Source organism: Vicugna pacos, chromosome 1 (assembly GCF_048564905.1).
Source record: "Vicugna pacos chromosome 1, VicPac4, whole genome shotgun sequence".
NCBI classification, from domain to species: domain Eukaryota; kingdom Metazoa; phylum Chordata; class Mammalia; order Artiodactyla; family Camelidae; genus Vicugna; species Vicugna pacos.
Genome location: NC_132987.1, coordinates 53806245 through 53825403, shown reverse-complemented (window position 1 = coordinate 53825403; position 19159 = coordinate 53806245). Strand labels below are relative to the sequence as shown.

The following is a 19159-nucleotide window of genomic DNA, read 5'->3' as shown; positions in this document are numbered from 1 at the left end:
TCTGGCTATTGAAAATATATTAATTGGAGGTAGGGGCAGAAATAGGGAGACGGATTAGAAGGCTGCCATAATAATCCAAGGGAGAGATGACAAGAGTTTAGACCTGAGTGATAGCAAGTAAATGATAAGACCTGGTCAAATTTGGATATATTTTGAGCCAACAGGATTTTGTGACAGATCAAATCTGCGATGTCAGAGAAAGAGGAAAGTGAAGGATGATTCTAATGGCCTGAGCAGCCGGAAGGATGGCACCATCGCTGAGATGGGGATTTCTGCTGGTAGAGCTTAGTTTTGGACAAGTTAAGTTTGGACGTGAGAGGCCTTTTATACACCTAAGTGGAGATATCAAGTAGATAGTTGGATAGACTGGCCTGGAATTTAGAAGGGAAGTCATCTAGGCACCTCTCAGCCTTCATTTTCTCATCAGTAAAACAATCACATAGTTGTTTTAAGAAATAATGAAATTACATGACATACCTCTGGTATAGTACCTGTCAGACGGAAGTCATTTTTTAAGTGGTAACTGTGATAGGCATAATAATGCCCCCCTCTAAGATGTCCACATCCTAATCCTTAGAACCTGTGAATATATTACCTTACATTCAAAAGGGATTTTGCGGACGTGATTCAATCAAGGATCTTAAGATGGAAGATTACTTTGAATTTTCTAGCTGGGCCCAGTTTATCAAAGGGGTCCTTAGAAGAGGAAAGCAGGAGGTCAGAGAGGAGAGAAGATGCTATACAGCTGACTTTGAAGTTGGAGGAAGAGGACTCAAGCCAAGAATTGTAGGCAGCCTCTAGAGGCTAGAAAAGCCAAGGAAATGGATTCTCTCTCAGAGCCTCCAGAAGGAACACAGTTTTGCTGACCTAGTTTAGACTTCTGACATCCTAAACTAACATAATAAATGTGTACTGTTTTAAGAGGCAGTGTTTATAGTAATTTGTTTAGGAAACTAATGCAGTAGCCATCAATAATGATGATATTAAGATTCTTGCTTTTGGAAGACAATCTTTTCTAAGAAAGGATGCTAAAATAAGTTGCTACTGAGAGTTGAAGAATCCCTACTGATGTTAACGAGGAAAATAACACCAGCTCTGTAGGCACTGCCCCCATAGGAAATTGTAAGTAAATTTAGATTAAATGAATAAGTAAATAGCAACCTTTTCTGATCTTCTGAAAACCGTAAGAGAAGTGATTCTGGAAAGTGAAGCAATTACAACAATAACCACTTCTTCTCCACATTTCCCTTAAAGTGCCACCCCAAACCAACCAAATCTTTAGCAGTAACTAAAAGATAGGCTTGAGCACATTGCAGTTCATTCCCTGATGTTCTCTGCCCAATCAAATGATAAGGACTTCAGTGCCCTGCTCTTCCTTCTGCTGTTATTTTCAAGGTCCTGTCTTCCATGTTCACTGAACAGCATAGGAAGCCTCTGCTCTGTTCTCATAGAGCTTTGCCTCAGCCCCATGAGTTTATGGTCATCCCCAGGACAGGGATGCCTTTGGACTCTTGACTTTGATGAGGTACCTCTTACCACTCAGAACACTGGGGGAGAAGTTGGGAGTGGCATCTTCATCCTGCCTGCCTTTCAGATTTAGGTCCAGGTGGGTTTTCTCTATATTTGAACAAAATGTTAAGGGTGAGTTTTAGCATCCAGGGCTCCCAGTCAACAATAATAAATATCAACAAATATCATTTCATGACCAAAACAAATAAGTGGACCAAAAGGAAAACACCTTTAACACTCAACTTAACACCTATGAAAATATTCTGGGGCATTCGGAAACATAAATGTGAGTCTACTGAAACAGATTAAAGAAAACAAAAATTTTAGAAAACTCACAATAGTCTAAATTAGACAATATTTTATTTGTTAAATAAGAATACCCTGTTTAAAATCAAAACCTTAGCCAAAATAATTTTTGAAGCAATTTTTAAAAAAGACTCAATAGAACAGACAACTGAATCAGCAACTTGGAGGAAAAATAGAGACACATTTATAGAATTCAGAAGAGTTTAACAAAAAGATACATAAAATGTAAATGAAGGCAGCAGACAGGGAAGGTCTATAATAGAGGTCTCTGCTATGAATAATAAAAGCTCCAAGAGCACAAAGCAAAAAGGGGAGAAGCCGTAATCAAAGGAAAATATATGTGAAAGAATCAGAGATTGTATTTAACAACCACATCATTTTCCTGGAAAAACTGATGAGATGTTAATGCCTTGTATAAAGATTTTAAACTTCCAGGAAATAGAATCCTGCGAGCTTCCAAAGGATAAAAACAAAACACAACAAAAGGTTACTCTCAAAATAGCTAAAATCACCCCAGTCACAAATAAAGTCTAAATGTATGGAACATTCATATGCTGGGATTGTTATATAGTCTTTAAATGTGGTCTAAGTCAGGAGTTCTTAAAGTGTGGCCCATGGACTCCTAGGTGTACCTAAGACCATTGTGGCAGTCCATGAAATCAGAACCATTTTCCTAATAATAAGACATTACTTGCCCTTTCCACTCCCATCCTCTCACAAATATAAGGTGGAATTTTCCAGAGGTTATTGTATGCCATGTGATACCAAAACATTTTGAATGCAGAAGTGGAAATGAGAATCCAGCTGTCTTCTGCTAAGCAAGACATTAAAGAAATTTGCAGAAATATAACAATGACACTCCTCTCACTAAATTTTAAAAAATTTGAAAATATAATTGTTTTGCATAAAAATTTATTTACGTTAACATATAATAGGTTTATCATTATTCTTTGAAAATGATTTAATAAAGATACATTTTTAAAGTTCTCAGTTTTGATTTCAAATATAGTAAATAGTGATAGACATAGCCCTCATAAACAAAAGCCCTCTGGAGTATTCTATAATTTTTAAGAGTACAAGGGGGTCCTAAGATTAAAAGGTTTGAGAACTGCTAATCAAAATACCTATTATTTTGACACAGAAACCACAATAAAACACTGTGCACACATGGTCCAAATTAGAAATTAATATAAGTTTATATTATTGTTAATGTACAATTACTAATATATAATTTACATAGTTACTAATATATAATTTAAAGTGTAAAATGGCTTCCCCCCCTTTAAGTGGGGAGGTGTATAAATCCTATACAGCATGAAAGAGGAGTTAGAAAAACTAAATTTCTTGTCTTCAAAAAGTTAAACTAGAAATTGCTTTAATTTACAAAGGTACAAGTACATTTTAAGAATGTGAACTATTTTAAGTACCTAATGTAGAATTCGTAAGAGGATGCTTACAATCAATCCAACATACTACAGAAACTCAAAGCACATTAGAAGGTTCGTTCTTCAAAGGACAAAATAGAAAGGAGGCAAAGAAGCATAAAATATAGAGGGAAGTCATAATAGTGTGAAATGAGTCTGTAAATTCTAAGGTTTACAGAAATTAAAGCATGTGGGGAATATTCAGGAACTGTGTGTTCCTGTTTTCAGTATTAAGCATGAAAGGCAAAAGTATCTTGGGGGAAGTCAGGAGGGAATCTGTCTTCTTTGACAAAAAGAAATAAAATGAACTAGGATTGGCCTTTCCCAAAGCACTGCTGCTTATAGAAATATCACTTTTTAACATGATGAAGAGGTAAAAACAGTAAGAATATGATGGATTTTGATTTGCATAGAGAAGGTCACAGTGAATTAGAAGAAAGCTAACATTAGAATCATACACCTTTCTTTTTAAGTAGTCTGTACAACTTCAGGGGGACTTTAAAATGCAATCTGGAGGGGGGTAGAGGGTGGGAAGGGATAGACTGGGATTTCAAAATTGTAGAATAGGTAAACAAGATTACACTGTATAGCACAGGGAAATATACACAAAATGTTATGATAAATCACAGAGAAAAAAATGTGAAAAAAATAATAAAATAATAAAAAAATAAAAAAAATAAAGTGGAGCATCTGCAAAAAAAAATAATAATAAAATAAAATAAAAAACAAAAACAAACAAACAAACAAGAACAAAGCATAAATACAGGACAGAAATAGACTCATGGACAGAGAATACAGACTTGTGGTTACCAGGGGGGTAGAGGGTGGGAAGGGATAGACTGGGATTTCAAAATTGTAGAATAGGTAAACAAGATTACACTGTATAGCACAGGGAAATATATACAAAATGTTATGATAAATCACAGAGAAAAAAACGTGACAATGAGTGTGTATATGTCCATGAATGACTGAAAAATTGTGCTGAACACTGGAATTTGACACAACATTGTAAAATGATTATAAATCAGTAAAAAATGTTAAAAAAAGTTATATCATAAAAAAATACAATCTGGAAAGGGTTCCATGTAGAAAAATTTTTTCTAAAGATTGGAAGAGAAGCAACAAAGAAAAAGAAAAAACTGAGATTACCCAGCTTGGAGAAGAAAAGTCTCAACTTCAGTTAACTCTGGGTCTCTTTACAGTAGATCTAGGCAGGGCTCTTATTAGATTGGACCATGGTCATCATCTACACTGAGAGCCGTACAAGAAAGAACAAGTTTAAATCTCAGTATGAAGATTTGGGTTGGATATACAGAGCTGTGTCTTCAGGTCCTTGAAACAGAATAAAAGTACCCAGAATCTCTTTGACTCCGTAAGAACAGTAGTGGTACTCCCAACTTTTGTGAAATCCAGGTCAGAAGGAATCATTTCAGCTAAAGGAATTTTCAGTCTATCTCAGTCTATCTATGGGCATCTCATCTTTCCCCTGCTCAGCTGCCCCAAAGATCCTTTTTAGTACCCAGGTTTTTACATTTCACTCTGTGTCCTCTTGGACCCCTTAACTGGGAAGTCTGATTCACTCACCCCTCACTCAGGTGATTTTATACACAGGAAGACTTCACCCTTGAAGCTACTCCTCACTGCCCTTCTTATCCCAGGAGGATATCTGGAAGCCTGTTTTCAAAGGCACTTCTAGAAGACTGCACAAATATTACTGTTACAGAGTAACCCCTGCCAAAAATCAATGACTACCTGATCTAGAAAACCCATTTGTAGCTCCCTGAAACACTAACAAGAACCAAGAATGGAGAGTTTGTCTCAGAGGTGGCATCTACCAACACTGTAAGAACAGCGAGGCCTGTGGAATTGCTGCCAGCAGGACTGATTTGGTGACTGCTCTTCAGAAGCCAAGATGGTGCTGGCAGGCAGGCAAGCAATGTGTCATTGTCTCTTTCCTTCTGACCCTGTGGTGAGGGATGATCATATCCCTTAATCTCCTACCCCAGAATACGCAGATCAAATTACATATTTAGACCTGTTGAAGAATTCGGGAGTAATGCAAATCCTTGTCAAACTTCTGTAACCCCCTAGAGCTTCCTTTCTACACTGGAGGCTACTGGTGCCACCACCACCAGCAGACACTAGATGTTACCACCTGTGAAGTGAGATTTAAGCTATTGCTCTTGCTTAGTGTCACTGACTCCAGCTAAAAACTCCATTTGCCAACTCGGGGTCATGGGCCACACCCTAGTGCCATGTCTGAAAGAACAATTGTCTGGTCATCTCTGCTTCCTTTTTAGCTCCAAAGCTCACACGTTTGCAATTCCACGAACTGGGGGGGGGGGGTGGTTTGAGATGCTGGGTAGTGAAAATATGGCAGAGGTCTACCCCATTTCTCCTGTGAAATTTGGGTTATAACATGTAATATCAACTAAATCAGTAATTCTTTCCCCTTGTCTGTCCACCTATTATTTATGTTTGAGGACTGTAATCAATGGCGACCCCTGGTGTCCGTTGGTGTAAGAATAGATAGTACTGCTCTGCTGTCACTATCTGTATTATTTTTATCTCTACTATTGTCAAAAAAATCAATCCTCCCTTATACATTATATAGAGATTTATAAAGTGCTTTATAGAGAGTTATAGAATATAAGGAAAACGTATTATTTTCACTTACTACTCAGAATTTAGTAGGTAAGCACAATTATTTCCATTCACTAATGAAGAAATGCTGGTCCTAGTGCAATTCTTTATGGTCACACAAATAGTACAAGGCAGAGCCAGCACTTTAATCCAAGTTACCTGATTATCTCTGCAGTAATGTTTCCACTATAACAGTCAGTGTGGCATTTATTTATTTAATAATAGATGTTTATATCCAGGACAGGTGAGCTTTCCTGCGAGAGAGTGATGCTTTTGTTTTAATCTCACATTGTTCTTTGATTTGTTTTGTTTTGTTTTAGGAAGACATATTTCAGCAAATGAAGCACTGAAGCTGGGTATTCTAGATAAAATTGTGAACTCAGACCCAGTTGAAGAAGCAATCAAAATGGCCCAGAGAGTTTCAGGTAAGATAATAACAAAATTAGCACAAGATTGGAAACAAGTTAAATGTCCCTTTTAATAAGGAACTCCTTAAATATGGTACATCCAAATAGAATATAATACAATTTTAAAATGAATGAGAAACTCTATGTATTGACATGGTATGAATGCCACCATATGTTGTATTAAGTGAAAGAAGCGTCATTGTATATAGTGGTTCAACATTTGTATAACAAGAAAGGGAGTATGGGATTTAACGTCTGTATAGGGAGAATGTACATATGTAACTGTCTGTGTATAGGATACTTCAGTAAGGATTCACAAGAAAGGGTTAATGGTCGCCTCTGGGAATGGGGCTTGTCAGCCAGCGGAAGGAGTTAGAAGGAGACTTCCCTCTTTATTCTTTTGTACCTTTTGAATTTTTATTGAATGAATGTATTTTCTATTAAGAAACATAATTAAAATTTAAGAAAAGCCAAGCAAACACACATTTAAGCAAACAGAAGTGGGCTCTAGAATTGACCATAATAAAGCCGTGGTTCTGTCTCAGCTAGTTTTTCTCACTGATTTTTCATTTTATGGAGTTATGACATTCCTTTAAGAGTTCTTGGGAGTGGCATTCCTACATGTTTTTCTTTCTTTCTTTTTTAACTGTTTCTTTTCAATTTATGGAGGTTGGCAGCAAGATGGAGAGGGTTAAAGAGTGTCAGAAAAAAGTAATTGGAAGGAATGTTGGGTCACAGGCAGAGCGAGTGTTCATCTCCCAGTTGGTGGTAGGTAATGGCTCGGTGGCATTCAAAGGCTTCTTTTGAAAAAGTCATTCTTTTGTCCACCCTGGCAGGGACCAAACACTTCCCTGAAATAATCTTTCTTTTTGTGGCTCTAGCCAGTTGCTGTTTCATTGCAATAGTAAGTGGAGAGGCCAGGGACTATGGGGAGAAAATACTGGTGGCTCTAAAGAGAGTTAGCAAGTCTTTACCCAAATAGGAACGAGTTTCCTGCTCTCTTTCTCTGCTTTCTGGATAATCTTCACCATGGTTTCATCACTGGTTTCATTGTGCCTCCTGGGAGCGCTTATTGCTTTGTTAGAAGTCACTTGGCCTGCAGCATAGGCTATTTGCATTTGGAGGTCCCTGAACGGTTTCTATCATATACACCTGTGATTTTAGTTTGTAAAGGACCTGATTTCAACAGGAAGATCTTTAACTGATTTCCCGAGATTCAGATTTGAGTTAAGTATTTCAAAAGATAGATGAGGACCATGGTCTGGTACATTTATAAAATGATCTGTTTTAATTATTAAAAATTATTTAGTTCTTAAAATCAGTTTATAATTTAAAATGTACACATTAAATTATTTTTTAATTTATAAATGGTTTACTCAGTTTCAGCAGTATTACACAGTTTGTCCACTTGGTGGCAGCCAAATCTTGAGGAGGAATCATTCGCTTTAAAATTAGGTACTTCACCTGTTAACAACAGGGGAATGGTTCTGGGCTTTGGACAATTATGTATAACTATTTTAAATTATTATCATGAAAACTTTGTAGAAATGTAAAATTGTGGTATAAAAATGTCAAAATACAAATTTACATATATTCTATGATTATAACTACATAGGATATTTTGAATACAGACAAAAAATTAAAGAAAATACACAAAAATGAAAAGTTGTTTTCCCCCACAATTTCTTAAGTGATTTTTGCTTTTGTTTTGATTTTTTCCAGCTTGAGGTATAATTCTTAAATACCTTTAAACTTGATTAATGTAAAACTGTTTGTGATTTGGAAGACACTAATTTTTGCCAAACAAATTAGCAAAGATAGAAAAAATAATGTGGGATTGAATTTAAATAAGCTTTTGAACAGCTTGTAGTATATCCTGTCTAGAGGGCAACTGGGCAATCATGTATTGAGGCTTATTCCTACCTTTTGACTTAATATTTTTATTTTTAGGAATTTATCAAGGAGAAATAATCACAGAAGTACACAAAGATCTGTATACAGTGATACTCACTGAAGCTTTATTTGTCATTGTAAAATGTTGGAAACAACTCAAATATGTAATTTTAAGGGATTAGGTATGTAAAAGATGATAGATCTCAATGAAGCAACCCCATTCAGCCATTAAAACTTCCATTTTTAAAGAAAATCGAAAAACTTGGAAAAATGTTTACATGCAATATTAAGTAGGAAAAACAACCAGATAGGAAATTGCACAGATATATGTATGTGTAAATATGCATATTTACATATGGAAAAAGACTACAAGGAAATATAACAGAATTTTTAACTGTAGTTGTATTTGGGTGGTAGGTAGTGAAGACTTTTGATTAAAAAAAGTTTATCTTTTCTTAATATCTGAGTCATTAAATTTACCCAAAGGAAAAAGGGATGCCTGGCCAGTGTGGAATGGGTACAGTCTGGTAGAGAAATATAGGTTTAGGACTGGGTTTCAGGAGACCTGGATTATAGTTTCAACCTATAGCTATATGAACCTTAATAAGTCAGCTTTGGGGGGCTTTATTTTCTTCATCAGGAAAAGGAAAAGTTTCAACAAAATTAGTTGGTTTCATACCCTGTTCTAAGAACCTATGGACTCCAGTTTTTGTTCTTGCTACAACTTGGGCAACTCCACTTTGTCTCTTTTGGTATTTAGGGCTTAGAATGCCAAGGAAAATTCTGGGACTTTTATGGGGTTTTTTGGGTTTTTTTTCTTTTTTCTTTTTTTCAATGAGTTCCACTGTTTGGAATCCTATGATTTCTTGGTACTGCTTTGCAATAGATAATGCTGGAGACACAAGGTAGAGAAATAGGGCAGATCAATGAAGGACTAGCTCAGGGAATCTTATCTACATTTACATTTATTGTCTTATAGAATGCATAGTTTAGGTTTATTTATGTCGCATTTCATTTTCACTTGCGGTCTTGTGCCTTTCTTTTCTTTTTATGTTCCTCTACTTTCCTCTTCTTTTTTTTTTCTTTATTTGCTTTTAAATATAGATATTAGAATGTTATTTGGCAGAACAAAATTGATGAATTGATTTGAATAGGCTCCACAAATATCTATTATAAAACTGTATACGTATTATAATAAATATTATAAATAGATGTACAACATATAAATATTATAGATACTTACTATAAATAAATAATATATAAATATTATAGATACTTATAAATAGGTAATAAATATTTATATAAATATTCAATATACAAATATAATATAAAGTATATTTTATATCATTAAGATATATTATATTAAATATATGTTCATTTACCAGTCTCTAGTTATGTGAAGCTAGTGCAATGATCTTGATCTAGAGGAATGATTCTCAAACTTAACTCTGTCTCGCAAAGTTCTGTTGAAACAGATTGTGGGACCCCACTCATTAGTTTCTGATTCAGTACATCTGGGGTGCGGCCCAATTTGCAGTTCTAACAAGTTCCTAGGTGGTGTTGATGTTGTATTCTGGGGAGCACACTTTGAGAACTACTGATGTACAGGGAACAAGGAAGGGTAGGAATGGAGATAACTTTTCCTGGTTTTGACTTTTTATACCTCGCATATGAACACTACCTATAGTCTTAAAGATATTACTAAATCAGTTATGAAAGGCATGGTTAACAAACATACATGTATGGTTGCACACTTTGTGATTGTACCAGCAACTACTGAATTACAAACTTTAAAATGGTGATTTTTATAGTATGTGAATTATATCTCAATTTAAAAAATACATATAAAATTCTTGAGTTATCTTTTTTCATTTGTAAAAATAGTCCATTAATTCAGCCTATTCCCACCTCCATCACTACCCATCCCCCCCACTGCTGAAATATTGACTTTAAAAAAGGAAAAGATTAAGAACATTCTTTAGTTTCCACATCCAATAGGAAAGTTGAGAAGGAAGGAAATTTTCAATGGTCAGTTTTGCAATCAGCAGTTTTGTAGCCAGTTAGGGGTGGGAGGGGATTGTAGGAGGTTAACATGTATATATCTAAAAATCTGACTTGGGAAATAGCTGCAAATTTCTCTGCAAACCTAACACACATCCTAGAGAGTTGACTGTGAAAGTTAATTAGCTTCATGCATCTTAATGCTCTTGTTATATGAAGCTTTTCAGACTATCTCAGTGCAATAGATTTAGCAGAGCAATTCAGAATTACTTGGCCAAACCAGATTGCTTTGGCTAAACTGGGGAGGGGAGGGTCCTGTAAAATGCTATTTATTTGCATTTGGCCAGCAGCCTGCTTGTTCCCAAACTGAGGAAGAACTCCTTGTTCCCTCGTGCATGATTCTGGCATAAAGCTGAAAATGTGTTCTGTTAGTCAAAGATGGGCACTGGGGATGTTCAACTGGGAGCCTCAACTCAGGATCCCAGTACTCTGTTTCTGTCCCTATAATGAACCCTGGTCCTGTTACTGTGACTGCACCGGGCTATGTTAGCCATTTTTAGCAACTCTTGTTCTGCCCAAAGACCTTGATCTGTTTGTTCATTTGGATTTTGTGGCTTAAAAAAAAAAAAATCTCAGTGGTTTCATCTGTCTTTCTCTTCATTTATCTTTTGCTCTTTGTAATTTATTTTTACTCTCTGTGAACATTTATATAAACATGTTTCACAAGAACAGAGTGACACTGCCTTCCCTAGGAGGCCTAAGCACATGTCTAAATTGGCCTTCCTTTTCATATACCCAAGTTCTTTGGGGACCCCTCAAGCCTGGGAAAGTGCAGTTATTCTGTCTGTCCTTTGCAGAGTGTCTGTAACAGACAGAGCTTACCATTTACCAGAGTTAGAGAAGAAAGAGTCCTTTAGGTCTTAGGAAACAATTTCTGTGAACTGCACATTGTGTCTCTTTTTATCCTAGGCAGGGAAAATCTATTCGTATCAGTTTACCAGAAAGGAAAGAGGGAAAATAATCACTTGCTTTTCTTCCTTTGGACATGTGATTCACTTATTTTTTTAAATTAAAACTTGAATACTCTTTTGCCTTAGAAAACTTCAAAAGATTAAGAAAATTATGTGAATGGGTCAGGGAAAAAATTCAATTATGAGCATATTTGAATCATTAATTAGTTCTTTTTCCAATTTTCCTGGGCAGCTAATGCTGGTGCTGACCTGCCCACACTTGCCTCTCTTGTTACGTAGGTACAACTAACTGAGTGACTTTAAAACCAAGACTCTAAAACTACCAAGTATATAAGAAATAGATGTTGAAAACACCATACCTGTAGACCCAAAGGGGAAATTCTGAATGTATTTTGTAGTAATAAAATGAAGTTGTAAGATAATAGCATCCCTCAGTTACAGCCACAGCACAAAAAGGATAGGAAATTGATCAGGGCAAAGCGTTGATCAAAAACTTTCCAGGGAATGTGCTTAGCTTGGCCCTAGGCTGGTCTGGACTGGTGCTATACATGGCTCCCAAAATGTCCATCTGCAGTCTGAGAGGTTCTGAGTATCCCCAGGATACTAGGGTTATGACAGTTGGCTAAAATTACTGCACACCATTAAGCTTTATTTCTTTTCTTTTTCTTCCTCCTTTTTTTTTTTCTTTCTCTTCTCTTTTCAATCTCTGGCCCAGGGCAAAATTGCCAAAAGCTACCGCTGTCTTGGATACAGTGGTTGACATAATGCTGTGTTCTTGGACCTCCCAGAGGCTATACTTCAAGATCAACTGTTGAATTTTTTAAAAAGTAGTCATGCCCAGGCCCCACCCCTAAAGATTCTTAGCTGAGTCTACAATGTGGCACGAGCATCCAAACTTTTTAAACTCTCAGATAACTCTGATGAGTGCTATTGGTATAGGGAATCAGCCCCCGTCATGGTGGGGATGGTGGTAGTGTCACAAGGCCAGAGATCCAGCTCTAAGCTATCCCAAGCCCATCTATGCCCTGTCCCCAGCATAGATTGCACCAGCCACCTGTTGTCTGATGCCACGACACTGACAGCTCAGCCTCCCTTTCTCATCCACTTGGTCCCCCACCCATTTGTCCTCTTCTCCCTACTGTGTGCTCTTGTCTTCCTTTTGGGTCACCAGGAAATTAAATCAGCTGTAGACCCTGGAAAGGTCTCCATCCTTCTCTGCTGAGCCTGCCTTCCTGTAAATTGAGGATTGGATAACTCATTGGATAACTGAGCAAGTAATTGGTAGCCTGTTGGGTAGGATTCATGTTCTTCCAACAATAGTGGGGTGAACAGGGACCACATGCTGCTCATCACCGTCTTGCCTCCTTTCCTGACTCCTATTCTCACATATGGGAAAGCATTAATTTTAAAAATCCATTCTTTTCAATTCTACTTAGTAACAAACATTAAGGAAATATTCTTGCCTCCTAGGCTAAAAGAAAGAAAGTTGAGATTATACAATGCCTTAGAGATATAGTTCTTCCGTGTACACATGGTTACATCCATGCCTTACTTAATCTCTTGTGTATATATAGTAACATCCCTATGCCAGACAGGCTCACATTCATCTATCTTTTTATAGTGAAACTGCTTTATAAGCTCTGGTAGGTTTTCTAATTAACTTAGGTGTTAACATTTTTGATATAGTGCTTTATTTTTGAAGAAATGGTCACACTTTTTAGAAATTAATTTCTGGAATACTACTTTAGAAAATAGTTTTGATCATGTAATTTGTTAAACATTCTTATATACAAACTTTGAAATCATTCTTTTGAGTTTTTTAAAAATATAGGACCACAAGGATTCTGGTTAGAAATTCACATATAATATATGGAAAATATTTATTTTATGCTATTAAATATTTATATCCAGGGACATAGGGTCACTCTTTATTAAGGTGCTATTTTACATTCCTCAATAAAATGTTATATAGACCTTCTTAAAAGTCTTTTACCTTTCTATTTTGTTTGTTTGTTTTTAGGATTTTTTTTATTGAGTTACCATCATTTTACAATGTTGTGTCAAATTCCAGTGTAGAGCACAATTTTTCAGTTATACATGAACATACATATATTCATTGTCACATTTTTTTCCCGCTGTGAGCTACCGGAAGATCTTGTATATATTTCCCTGTGCTATGCAGTATAATCTCATTTATCTATTCTATATATGCCTGCCAGTATCTATTAATTTTGAAATCCCAGTCTGTCCCTTCCTACCCCCCGCCCCCTTGGCAACCACAAGTTTGTATTCTATGTCTATGAGTCTGTTTCTGTTTTGTATTTATGTTCTTTTTTTTTTTAATTCCACATATGAGTAATCTCATATGGTATTTTTCTTTCTCTTTCTGGCTTACTTCACTTAGGATGACATTCTCCAGGAACATCCATGTTGCTGCAAATGGTGTTATGTTGTCGGTTTTTATGGCTGAATAGTATTCCATTGTATAAATATACCACATCTTCTTTATCCAGTCATCTGTTGATGGACATTTAGGCTGTTTCCATGTCTTGGCTATTGTAAATAGTGCTGCTATGAACATTGGGGTGCAGGTGTCATTTTGAAGTAGGGTTCCTTCTGGATATATGCCCAGGAGTGGGATTCCTGGGTCATATTCGTGATAAATTCATTGCTATTTTTTTTAACATCCTTAATGAGGCATAATTTACCTTTTAGAGTTGTGCAGCCATCCCCATAAATCAGTTTTTGGACTTGTCCACTACCCCAAAAAGTTCCCTCTGACCTTTTGCAGCTTCCCCAACTCCCACCCCCAGCCCTAGGCAAACATTGATCTTTCTGATTCTATAGATTTGCCTTTTCTGGCCATTTACCGTAAATGGCATTATACCATATGTAATCTTTTGCATCTAGCTTCTTTCAGTTTGCATAGTATTTTTGAGGTTCATCTATGTTGTAGAGTGTATCAGTAGTTTGATGCTTTTTATTGCTGAGTTTACTTTATCCACTCATCAGTTGATGAATAGTCAGGTTGTTTCCAGTTTTGAGCTATTATGAATAATGCTGTGATAAATATTCATATATAGGTTTTCATTTCTCTTAAGTAGATTCCTAGGAGTGAAACTGCTGGGTTGAAAGATAAGTTTATGTTTATCTTTTTAAGAAATTGCCAAACTTTTTAAAAGTGGATGTACTGTTTTATATTCTCACAAGCATTGTATGAGGATCCCAGCTACTTCACATCATCACCAACATTTGGTGTTATGTCTTTTTGATTATAGTCAGTCTAGTGGGTCTGTGTTAGTTGTCTTTAGTTGCATAACAAATTAACCCCCAAATTTAGCTGCTTAAAATCAAACAATTATCATCTTACAGTTTCTATGGGTCAGGAAGCTGGGTGTGGTTAGCTAGGTCCTCTGATTAGGGCTTCATATAAGACTACCTTCAAGGTACTGCTGGGGATGCTATAGGCTTAACTAGGGAGAGTCTGCTTCCAAGCTCACTCAAGTAGCTGTTAGTGGGATTCAGTTCCTTTTGGTCTGTTGAACTGAGGGCCTCAGTTCCTCATTGGCTATTGGCTGAAACCCTCCTTCAGTTCTTTGCCACATGGGCTTTATCAAAGGACAGCTCACACATGGCAGCTTGCTTTCATCAGAGTAAGCAAGTGAGAGAGCAAGAGAGGGTGAGCAGGACTGAAGCCAGAATCCTTCTGTAATTTAATCTCAGAAATGACCTCCCATTACTTAGAAGCCACCTACCACATTCATTGTGATTTTAATTTGCATTTCCCTCATGACTAATGATGTTTAACATCATAATTTTTTCATATGCATATTAGCCATTCATGTATCCTCTTTGGTGAAACATTCCATAAAGGTTTTGCCCACTTTAAAATTGGATTTTTTGCCTTCTTCTTGAGTTGCAAGAGGTCTTTATATACTCGGTACAAATACTTCATTAGATATTTGATCTGCAAATTATATTTATTTTATTTAGTTTTCCCACTTGGTTCTAGTCCTTTCTGATATTCTTTTTTTAACTGATGAATAGTTGATTTGTAATGTGTTAATTTCTAGTGTACAGCATAGTGATTCATTTATATACATATACATATATATTCCTTTTCATATTCCTTTTCATTATAGGCTATTACAAGGTATTGATACAGTTCCCTGTGCTATACAGTAGGACCTTGTTGTTTACCCTGTTTTGTGATGATTTTTCTTGTTGTCCCACTTGTACAAGATCTTCTGCCAGAGTTCAGTAGGTATTCTGTGAGAATTGTTCCACATGCAGGTATATTTTTGATGTATTTGTGAGACAGGATGAGCTCCTTGTCCTTCTATTCCGCCATCTTGAAGCCGTTTTCTGTGTTCATTTTGTATTGCTTTGATAACAAATTACCACAAGCTTAGCAGTTTAAATAACATAAGTGTACCATCTTATCAATCTATAGGTCAGAAACCGGGTAGAGGATTCACTGGAGTAGAATCTGGGTGTCAGCAGCTGCACTCCTTTCTGGAGTCTCTAAGGGAGAATCCGTTTACTGCTCACTTGGATGGTTGGCAGAATTCGGTACCTGTGTTGTAGGACCAAGCTGGTTGTAAACTGGGGGCCATTCCTAGTGCCTAGAGGTCACTGCATTCCTTGGCTCTTGGCCCTCTTCCTCCATCTTCAAAGCCACATTGTCATCAATGGGTGCTGTCTTTCCGACGTTGTACCTCTCTCTGACTTCTCCCTCATCAAATCTCTCTCACCGCAGGAAAGGCTCTCCTGTTTTAAGGATTCACGTAATTAGATTGGGCCGACCTGGGTAGTATAGAGAAAGCCACACATCTCAAGGTCTTTAACCTTAATCATATCTGTAGTCTCTTAGCCACATAAGATAATATATTCATAGGTTCTGGGGATCAGGAAGAAGATATTTGGGGAGGCCATTATTCTGCCTGCCACACAAGTATTTTCTCCCAGTCTATGATTCATCATTTCATTTTATTAATGGTATTCTTTGAAGTACAAAATCTTTAGTTTTGATGAAGTCCAATTAAAAACTTTTTGTCTTTCATGTATTGTGCTAAGGATACTTTGCCTAACCAAAGATCATAAAGATTTTTCTTATTTTTTCTAGAAATTTTTATAATTTTAGCTTTTCGATTTAGATTTATGATCCATTTTGAGTTAATTTTTATATATGGTGCTAGGTAAGGATCTAAGTTTCTTGGTTTTGTTTTGTTTTTTCATGTGGATATCCAACTGTCCTCAGCACCATATGTTTAAAAAAAATCTTCTTTCTCTTATTAAATTGTTTTGGCACTTGTGTTGAAAATTAATTGGCCATAAATATAAAGATTTATTTCTGAACTCTCAGTTCTCTTCCATTGATTTGTATGTCTATTCTTGTGTCAGTATTACACAGTCTCCTTTTCTAGGTATTTTTAAATTTTTATTACTGTTAAGAATGGAGTTAAGATTATTTTGAACCTAAAATATTATTAACTCAGAACTATTTTCCTTAAGCTCACTGGCAGATTAATATAATCAGTCTATCATAGTAGTGGCTTGGCTTTGGAGTAAAAGGAAAATGCAACTTTTATGCCTCAATTAAGTAACTTGAAATTGCTTTGAATCTCTTAAATTCTATCTTTTGGGACTAAGTTGCAAAGATGTCAGAGATTTTGATATTAGTGTTACATTAAATACCTTGATAAACAGTATTTAATTTTGTATTTTGAATTTCAACAGGTTATTGTTATCATTATGTACACATATTCCTTTGGTACAGGTAACATTTCCAAAGATCTGATTTTCTTTCGTATTTCTTGAAGATCAATCTCTAGAATCCCGTAGACTCTGCAACAGGCTGATTCCGAACTTGCCCAACATGGATGCCATTTTCAGTGAAACCATTTTGAGGATGCGGAAGCAGCACCCTGGGTGCATTTCTCAGGAGACTTCTGTCCGTGCGGTTCAGGCTGCTGTCCAATATCCCTATGAAATGGGCGTCAAGAAGGAGGAGGAGCTGTACATATACCTTCAGTCATCAGGGCAGGCTAGAGCCCTGCAATATGCTTTCTTTGCTGAGAGAAAGGCAAAAAAGTGGTCCACTGCCTCCGGAGCATCCTGGAAAACAGCATCAGCACAGCCCATCTCTTCTGTTGGTGTTCTCGGTAAGAATGCGTGTAATGTCTTTCCCTAGCATAAAGACACTAACCTTCTCAACAGTGAGCTAAACCCCAGTCGTCTGATGCTAGGTCGGTCTGATACCAGACTTGGCATTTTTAACTCATTTCTACCTCTTCCCCAACTCTCACTCCTGGGTTTCCCAATACTGATTATTATTTGTGCCACATTTCAAGGTATGGCTTGTCACTTCTACAGATACAGATTTGGAATGAAGGCTCTGTCTTTCTGGTCTTTGGATCCATTCACTTCTCCTGGTTCAAAACAGTTATCCTCAGATTCATCAGAACCCTGAAACAGTGGCTTCCCTACTCTGTCCTCCTGAAATTTTCCCAAACAAAAGGTCTTCTTCCCTCAGAAGCTAGCTCTCTGATTACATTCTTTGGGCCAGTTTCCTAAACTTCACTTTCTCTTAGTCTTGGCCCAAGAATAGTGTTGGGTGGATTCTGAACCCCATGAATGGTAAGCAAAATGTTATATGTATCAGCTTGTGTACAGTCATCTAGGGGAGGAGGTCTATAGGTTACTAAAGGCATCGACCTTCTTAACCCTCACCCAGCTTTCTAGCACCCACCCTACTTGGAGGGAAAAAGCCCTTTCTACACTTTCTTGGTCTGTCGTCTCAGTTAAGTTTGGGTAAAAAAATACTGTGTCTTTTTTTAAAATGCATTCCTTTTTTAAAATTGTTTATTTCATCTAGGTTTTTTAAATTTTATTTTCAGGGAGTTGTATGAAGTCATCTCATTTTTTTTTTTAATTGAGGTACTGGGGATTATACCCGGGACTTCATACATGCTAAGCACGCTCTCTACCACTGAGCTATACCCACACCCCTAACCAAATATTGTGTCTTTAATACAAATGCACTGTGCTCCTTCTGACACTGACTCTGTTCACTTGTGACTTTTTAAAGAACATAGATAAATAGTGTGACAAAGAACCAAGAGTGTTCCCTTTTTATATTCTTTCAGCAACAATATTTGTTTCTAGTTGTGTACTTACCTGTTTCTTCTTCCCTATATTCCTTGAAGCCAAGAATAATTAATGCAAAATAATAGTTAAAGTTTCAAGTTTATCAGTATTTTGTTTGTCAACAATTTTAAAGACTTCAGGTTTGTATCTGGTATGGAATGTTTAAAAGTTTGAGGTCTGCTTTTTTTTTAAGTATACCCAACATTGTTCTGGAAAATGTTTGAAAAGCATTTAAACTATGTAGAAGACAATGTGGATAAAAATAAAATGAGAAAGTTTGGTCCTTTCCCCCTTCTTCATGTTTATTCCCTCACTGCTCTGCACTTCATCTTTGTGAAGCAGCCCCCTGTGGCACCCTGTGTCCTCTGGAACTCGCCTACAGCCTCATGCGTTTCACTGATGCTCCCTCCTCTGTCTCCTGCCTGAAACCCGGCTTACCATGTGCACCGGCTTCTCCTGCAGCCCTCTCAAGAGAACGCTGTTGCTTCTACCCTCCATGGACCTCAGTGTCACTTCCCAGTTCCCCTCTCAGACCATTATTCCTTTCAGGACACTTTCCTCTGTGCTCCTGCCATCTGCTGTTACCACTTTATCCTTCCTCATTACTGTCAGTGCACCCCCTTATCTGCCCTCTTTTTAGTACCTAGCTCACAGTTATCCACTTTGGCCCAAATCTTACTGCCATCCTGACTGTCTTCATCATCTGGGTAGATAATTCATCCAGCCTTGTTGCTTCTGGGTTCCTTTGCCTCCTCAGATCCAGTGACCTTCACCTCAGTTCACTTCCATGACCCACACTTATGGCTTCACCATCGGTCTTGTCTTTACCCTGAACATTTCTCCACCTCTGAAATGT

At 36.8% G+C, this 19159-nt stretch overlaps 1 protein-coding gene across 4 annotated transcripts in view; it reads left to right on the top strand.

Annotated features, from left to right (window-relative positions):
* EHHADH (enoyl-CoA hydratase and 3-hydroxyacyl CoA dehydrogenase) overlaps positions 1-19159 on the top strand; it is a 49521-nt gene that overhangs the window by 22145 nt on the left and 8217 nt on the right. For all 4 annotated transcript variants that reach the window (XM_072962227.1, XM_072962215.1, XM_006201014.4 and 1 more), the window contains 2 exons: positions 6203-6307; positions 16977-17318. In XM_072962227.1, the coding sequence (XP_072818328.1) occupies positions 6203-6307; positions 16977-17318 (447 nt within the window). The remainder of the gene's footprint in view (positions 1-6202; positions 6308-16976; positions 17319-19159) is intronic.